Genomic DNA, 8,353 nt, shown 5'->3' on the forward strand with positions numbered 1-8,353 from the left:
TTTTTGACTTTTTATAGTCAAAATGATTTATAATATGAAAATGAGTGAGTATTAATTTACCACAATGCAGTGTGAAATTAAAATTTTGTTTCTTCTTCCCTTTCCATTTTTTATCGTCACTCTCCATCATCGATAACGGTAGCACTAGGTACGGTCACTAACCTTGCACCCAAGCTCTTTACTTATATAGTTGCCTAACAGATTTGTAAGAATTGAGAGAACTTCTCTCTAAAAATTTTATAGGACATTCCTACAATAAATATACTTAGATTTTATTCAACAATCCTACAAATATCTAGTATTTTTTTATAAAAAAAGGATAGTGACATTTATTATGAATATGATGGTTATAACAAATTATAAATATAGTTAAACTGAAATTTATTATATGCATTTATATATAGTTTTCGGTAGATAGTTTGAAACTGGTGATAAGGGTATATATGATTAGGTATTTTGTACACAATATATAATATATATAATTATGTATAATAGAAGTATATAAATTCTAGAAACATGAAGGTTCACGTATGGAGAAAATTTAGATTGGTATGGCATATATTCGTAATCAGTTTATATTTTATATCCTCATGCTCTCTAATTATGCTAGTTTAATAGTTTAGGAATAGCACTCGTAATCTGTATGCCCGAGGATAAAAGTTTTGGTTAAAACTCGTTAACTAATACCATGCCTGGTACCATCTATAGTCACTACTTAAAAGCGAGATCCCCTAATTGATCGCGGGCGGACTAAAACAACGTCTGCATATCAAAAAGATTTCGGTGGTATTCGGTTAAGACTTGCATGCGAAAAATTTTCGTATATGAATCTCTTAATAGGCCTGTCTGCGAAAATAAAATTATTTTCGTAGGCAAGTTTATTAATTGAGAGACCTATATGCGAAAATACGCTTAGACACCACACCGATACCCTCTCCTTTAAAAAAACACTCACACGATGCCTCATCCCTCTCTCCACCTCTCCATCTACCTTTCACTCTCTGACTATCTCATCTCTCCCTCTCACCCACCGACGAACCGGTTGGCAGAGGTCGGCAACGGCGGCGACAAAATTCATCCTCCCCTCTCAATCCACCAACGCACCGACTGGCAGTGGTCGGCGACGGCCACAACGACATCGACCGCAACGACAATGACAACAGCAACAATGATGATGGCCGAGACGACGGCGATGTGAGCGGGATTCTGCCGTCGGGCCTTGGGCATGCGGATCCACCATTTTTGGGTCTCGGGCACGCAGATCTGTCACTGCGTTGCCTCGGGAGCACTTGATCTGTCGCCGTCGGGCCTCGAGCAGATGGGACCACTGTTTGTTGGGTCTTGGGCGTGCAGATCCACCATTTTTGGGCCTCGGGCACACATCTGTCACTGCATTGCCTCGGGAGCACCCGATCCATCGCCCTCGGGCCTCGAGCGGATGGGACCACTATTGTTGGGCCTTGGGCGTGCAGGATCCACCACCACCACCGGGCCTCGTCGCTGTGGTGGTCGACCTCGTGGTGTCTAGCCTCCGCTCTCCCTCGCCCTCTCCCTCCCACGGGGATCTTGCCGTCTCTCCGCCCCCTCGTGTGGATCCACCGCCGCTGGCCCCACGACGGGCGGATCCGGCACCGCCACTGAAGGGGTGGCGAGGAGCGGCGCCAACATTAGCCTTGTGAGTGGCAGAGGTGATGATGGCAGATTGCCGGTGGCGACGGCGGTGGGAATGGGGATTTATGATTTTTTTTGAAATTTTTAATTATTTTTACCAAATTTTGTTTTTTATGAGCCGCATACCTTGTCGCATGTGAAAATTTATTTTTCATATGGTTTGACCATCCTCGTGGAAAAATTTTCAATTTTCGCTGACACTTTGGGGACGGGTGGGCAAAGAGTCCACCCGCGAAAATACGTTTTGACCGTATTTAAAAATGGTTTCCGTAGTGGTGAGTGCTCTTTCGACATCAGACTGTACGTGCCGGTTTTTATAACACCGGCCGTTAAGCCCACCTGAAGACACGTGTGGTCTATCTGAGCTTTGTGATCAGCCATCCTTGTCATTGTAGAGATTTCCTACAAGTTCATGCGCATTCATACAATGAACCCCAATTAATTAGCTAGTGCGCCCCTGCCTGCTCATGAGTCATGACATATACTAGCTTGATCAATATACAATGCAAGAAAAGTTCAACCAGGTTGGCAATTTTAGGCTGGCAACGATAGTAAAGGTTAGCAAATTAACGAAAGAAGCTTCAGCTGCCCGCTTTCTCTCCACCTAACGGCAGGCTCATGACTCATCATGGGCGCATGGAACGGGGGCACATGCACGGCACACACGATATATCATATACTACTCCAATATCATATCATATAAATATAATAAGCGGCTCACAGTGAGCCGCGCGCTTATCCCCTCATATCCTAATTGGGTTGCAATAATCAGTTCTTGTGCGATCGTTCGTTGCAAGTAGCAATTCGTCAGCTCTGCTCCAACTTCCATTGATTTGTCACTTTGTTTTTTTCTCTGCATCGTCGTCGTACCTAGCACTAGCACTGGACGAAGCTAGTTTAAGCTAGCTCGCGGCCGGGCTCGTCGTCGTCGTCGCCGGCCATGAAAGGCGGCGGAGGCGGATTGTGGCGGCCGCGGGTGGAGTCACGGGGGACGTTCAGGCGGCGGCTGCTGACCGTCACCGCCGGCTGCTTCCTCTTCTTCATCGTCTTCCTCCTCTCCTCCCGCCACGACGCCATTGTTCTCCTCGACACCCGTCGTCAGTGCCACTGCCTGCAACTACTTTGCACTTGCACTAGTTGAGTTCTCTTCTCCCTCCCGCACGGCACCATGATCTCACAGTGTTCCGGCCATGACGTCATGCAGTGGGAGTGGGACGTCCCACGGCGGCGTCGTTGCGCTCGCCGGCGGCGGCCGACACCCTGCCGGACGCCGGCTCAGCTGGTCGCCGGAATCATGAGGCTCCCTCCTCGCCGGCCTTTTCTTCAGGGGTTAGAGAAACGGTGACCGGGGTGGAGACGAACGACGACGGCGCCGAGAGAGGGGCGGAGCCGGCGGAGCGCGACAACGCCGCGCCGGCCGCCGCGGCAGCCATCTCCGGCGGCGATCAAGAAGCACAACCAGGTTCGTCTTCCACAACCGCGCACCGACACTATCTACAGTAGTTGACAAGTGCACGGACTCCAAATTTGACCTGCAATTCTGCAAACCGTGGATGCGGCGCACTTACAGGTACAGCAGCCGTGGATGCGGCGCCGGGCCACGACAAATCCTTGCGGACCGCCGCCGCCACCGGAACGTCTCCTCCACGGCACGAACAACCAGGTGTGTAATACTACTACACCGTAGTAATAACTACTCTGAAATTGAGTCATGCTCGGTAGTAAATTCCAGGAGGAGAGAATACAATTCCAATCCGGATGCACGTTTGTGTGTGCAGTTTAGTATAGGAATCCTATTTAATGCATATACACTATCAAAATAAGGTTGTGTTTAGTTCCACGCTAAAATTAGAAGTTCGATTAAAATTGAAAGTTTGAAGAAAAAAGTTGAAAGTTTACGTGTACAAGGAAGTTTTGATGTGATGAAAAAGTTAAAAGTTTGAAGAAAAAGCTGGCAACTAAACAAAGCCTAAGTAGTGGGAACTAAACAAGGCCTAAATAGCGCACATAGAATGTAGGTTGTCGGCCCATGTCAGTGAGCAGTACTGCATATAGATCTCAATTGGCGCACATATCTTATCTAATTTTCTTTTCCTTTTCTTGTTAAAAATTTTTAATCCGGTTTTGAAAACTTTTAACTTTTTTTTGCGGGAAAAAGACTTAGATTTAAAAACTTTTAACTTTAATATTTGAAAACTTTTAAACTTAGATTTAAAAACTTTCAAGTCAAGATATAAAAAAATTTCAACTCAGATTTGAAAACAATCATATAAAGATTTGAGATTTTCAATTCATATTGAGAAAATTCTCTACATATCCCTAAATTTTTTTGTAATATCTTGTATACTCCTGAATTTTGGCTCACCCCCTACATGACCTTGAGTTTTTATTTTGATCTCCTACATCCTTATTCCGTTAGTTGACCGTTAGATTTTTCTAAAATAACCATATCATCCATTTCCCATACTTACATGCTATCTACTTCATATTTCACAATGTGAAAAATTGGAACTCATAAAAAAAATCAAATGAGGCATAATTACTTATTGTAAAATTCGAAAAAGAATATTTAAATTGTTGAATAAATTTATTTTTTTTAAAAAAATCCATATATAAGAGTTTTAGCTAGAAATTATGAACCAAAATTATTTATTTATTGGGTTCAAATTTTGTTGAAAACAATGTTTGAATTTCATAAAAGTCAATTAAAAATTTATTTACAAATTTTAGATTTATTTTTAAAACTTGTTGTCAAATAATTATATTCCCTTTGTTTTTCTACAAATAGATCTTTTATATAAGAATTGTGTTTTTATGATTAAACTAGCACATAAATATAAGAGAGGGGATAATATAGTCAATTTCAAAAACATTTAACAGTCAACTAACGGAATAGACATAGAAGAGATCAAAATAAAAACTCAGGGGTATATAGGGAATAAGGCAAAATTCAGGGGCACATAAGGGATTGAACGAATTCTCGAGGATATATAGGGGATTTTCTCATTCATATTTGAAAACTTTCAAATCAAGATTTAAACTTTCAGCTTAGATTTGAAAACTTTCAAGCAAGATTTGAATTTTTGAGTTGAGAGTTTTAAATTTTGATATGAAAGTTTTAAACTTTGAGTTCCAAATTCTAGTTGAAAGTTTTTAATAGAATGTTTTGAAATTTGATGTGAAAGATTTGAATTCTAAAGTACATTAAAAATTTGCAAAAAAAAAAAACAGCGTGCTAACACTATCTCTATTAGCTTAACATTAATCTCTGTTAGCGCTAAGCGTGGGAGGATCACTGCTGCTATGCTGCGGGTGTGGTGTGTGAGATGTTTTTATGGCATCTGCGTAAATTAGGGGTTGTTTGGTTAGTAGCTAACTTTGCCAAACCACAATTGAGGCAAGTTATGGCTCATAAATCCTTAGTCATATATTAGACAAGCTTAGTTAAAAAATTGGATTAATGACACGTGGGACCATATAGCTGAAAAGTGTGGTGGGTCACAGTTGTGGTAATGAACCGAACTATTGCCAAAAAGTTGTACATTAACTAACCTTAGACATAGCAAATTGAAGATAGCAACCAAACAGCCCCTAGACCTGCTCATCAGAATACGCGTACAGAATATTGTTTACATTTTATTATTCCCCCCGTCCTAAAATAAGTGTAGTTTTGAACTGTTCATGTCTAACGTTTGACCGTTTGTCTTATTTAAATTTTTTTTAGATTAATATTTTTATTGTTACTAGATGATAAAACATGAATAATACTTTATGTGTGACTAACTTTTAAAATTTTTTTCATAAATGTTTTAAATAAGACGGACGGTCAAACGTTGAACATGGGTTCTCACGGCTGCACTTATTTTGGAACGGAGGTAGTATATTGTTTTTTAAAAAAGACTTCATAGCTCAAATTTAACCTTGTATTTTTTTTGAGTGATATACCTCACATTTATATACATTATCTTTTTATTTTTAAAATCTCATAACTAATTGAATTGACAAAAATAAAACGATGGGATATTACCTCAAGCAACAAAATGGCACCTTCCCTCGTTAACAGCATTGATCATGCGACGGCTTGTAACTCTGGATCTTCTCCAGGGGAGACCACGACGCGTGCGGATTCGGTAGACCAGCCGCGACATCCGCTGTGCGACTTGTCCGACCACCGCACCGACGTCTGCGACCTCGCCGGCGACATCCGCATGGACGCCAACGCCTCGGCGTTCGTCGTCGTCGTCGACCCGGCGGTCGGCGCGGACGGGCCGACGTACAAGGTCCGGCCGTACCCGCGGAAGGGCGACGCCACGAGCATGGGCCGCGTCACCGAGATCACGGTGCGCACGACCGCGGCGGGGGCGCCGCCGCCGCGGTGCACGACGACGCACGCGGCGCCGGCGGTCGTGTTCTCGATCAGCGGGTACACGGGCAACCTGTTCCACGACTTCACCGACGTGATCGTCCCGCTGTACAACACCGCGGCGCGCTACTGCGGCGACGTGCAGCTCGTCGTGACGGACGGCAACGCGGCCACGCGGCGGTGGCTCGCCAGGTACGGCGCTGTCCTGCGCGGTCTGTCGCGCCACGTGCCGCTTGACCTCGCCGCCGAGGCCGCCGCCGGCGGCGGGGAGGTGCACTGCTTCGGGCACACCGTGGTCGGCCTGCGCGCGCACGGGGAGCTCATCATCGACCGCGAACGCAGCCCGGACGGTCTCGGGATGCCGGACTTCACGCGGTTCCTCCGCCGCGCGCTCTCGCTGCCCCGCGACGCGCCCACGCGCCCCGGCGGCGGCCACGGCGACGCCACGAAGCCCCAACCCCGCCCGCGCCTTCTCATCATCTCCCGCCGCGGAACACGGCTTCTACTCAACACCGACGCCGTGGCGCGCGCCGCGGAGCAGGTCGGCTTCGAGGCCGTGGCAAGCGAGCTGGACATGGCCGGCGCGGACCACGACGACGTCGCGCGCGTGGCACGGCTCGTCAACTCGTTCGACGCGGTGGTGGGCGTGCACGGCGCCGGGCTGACGAACATGGTGTTCCTGCCACCCGGCGCCGCGGCGGTGCAGATCGTGCCGTGGGGCGGTCTCCGGTGGCTGGCGCGGGCGGACTTCGGCGAGCCGGCGGTGGCGATGGGGCTCAGGTACATCCAGTACGAGGTCGCCGCCGGCGAGAGCACGCTCAAGGACAAGTACCCGCGAGACCACGAGATATTCACCAACCCGACGGCGCTGCACAAGAAGGGGTTCACGTTCATGAGGCACACGTTTCTGAACGGCCAGGACATCATCGTCGACATCGACCGCTTCAAGCCGGTGTTGCTCCGCGCACTCAACAGCCTCGCGCGCTAACCTAGGGTCTGTTTGGCAGAGCTCTAGCGCAAGTCTAATGGATGAGTCTAGGGTCCGTTCTGCATTCGGCCTAAGCACGCAAACGTGTTCGGTCTGGCCCACATGCGTCTTGCCCATCTTGAGACACTGTGCTAGAAAAAATTGACACAGAATTTACATAAAAAACTTTTAATATAGGAACATTTTATATAAAAACATTTCAATCCAAATTTGAATTGAAGTATACCCTTTTCTTCATGAACATACCCGAAGAAAGAAAGAGGAGCACGTGGAATCACACAACGAGCATGTGCTCGAGTGCAGGGCATCATGTTGTTCGCTAATCAGCATTTTCAGCTTAATTAGCTGTTGTGCCCCTCCAATAATCTAATCTAAACACTATTATGTCTAAAAGTTAAACATCGTTATATGTTTGATAACAAGGTGAGTATATCATAAAATTTACAGCAAAAACATAGTAAAATAATATAACGCCATATCTTATGTCTCAAAATTAAAACTTTGCCGGTGCACTAGTCAATTTAAATATTTATAGTCCATTAAGTTGTAATTGTAATGGTTCTACAATGCCACTTCAGTCATTCAGTGCCGCCTCCTGTCTCCAGAGACACCCACCCCATCTCCAGGCAGATACTACTGCCAAGAACCTGCTATTGATAGAGATGATAGTGATGATGACAATGACGTCATGCCTACCAAATTAGTAAAAGCTAAATTGGATATAAGAGGATGTTAGACAGGGAGTTAATTTCCAATGCATCTTTACTTAGTTCGCATCACTGCATGGTTCGTGCTGTTCAACGTCTAATTGAATTTAACCCATCTCTATGTTTTCTGACTGTGCCGCCATAACTGCAAACATGTTCAGTTTCCTATGGCATCAAGAGTGGAAGAGCCGAAGAGGCTCCTCTGACGAAAAGGTAGAGGGACATGGTCACTTACGTGTGGGGCCATGAAGGTGGCCCCAACTTGTCAGCGACCCACGTCCCCTCTGACGTTACGTCGGAGGAACTCCGTCCCATCAAGAGTACAATAGCTACCACTGCTCCGTGTAAGGCATGAGAACGCTCGCATTCAAAAATTAAAAAAAAGTAATCAACAATTTCTCGGAGGCCAATGATCCGTTGAGGGATTTTATTTCTTTGTTTTGAGGGGTTTTGCATCGCCCCCCCCCCCTCCTCTTTTTCTTGGCCATTGGTCTACAACATATATCCTAGTGGTTGCAGTGACTTGAGTAGCACCTCAAGGTACTGAGTTCAAATCTCTATAGGAGCGAATTTCAAATTGGGTTATTTGAGGGCTAAGTTACATATTTGATAGGCTAAGTTTCT

General features: G+C 45.6%; 1 protein-coding gene across 1 annotated transcript; it reads left to right on the plus strand.

Moving 5' to 3' along the window:
* Positions 1 to 2,402: 2,402 nt before the first annotated feature.
* LOC4351859 (alpha-1,3-arabinosyltransferase XAT2-like) lies at positions 2,403 to 7,263 on the plus strand. Its single transcript, XM_015763037.3, has 4 exons — positions 2,403 to 2,768; positions 2,876 to 3,133; positions 3,242 to 3,334; positions 5,776 to 7,263. The coding sequence occupies exons 1-4, from the start codon at positions 2,612 to 2,614 to the stop codon at positions 7,020 to 7,022; spliced, it is 1,755 nt and encodes a 584-aa protein (XP_015618523.1). The 5' UTR covers positions 2,403 to 2,611; the 3' UTR covers positions 7,023 to 7,263.
* The last annotated feature ends 1,090 nt before the right edge of the window (positions 7,264 to 8,353 follow it).

Source organism: Oryza sativa, chromosome 12 (genome assembly GCF_034140825.1).
Source record: "Oryza sativa Japonica Group chromosome 12, ASM3414082v1".
Classification (NCBI taxonomy): domain Eukaryota; kingdom Viridiplantae; phylum Streptophyta; class Magnoliopsida; order Poales; family Poaceae; genus Oryza; species Oryza sativa.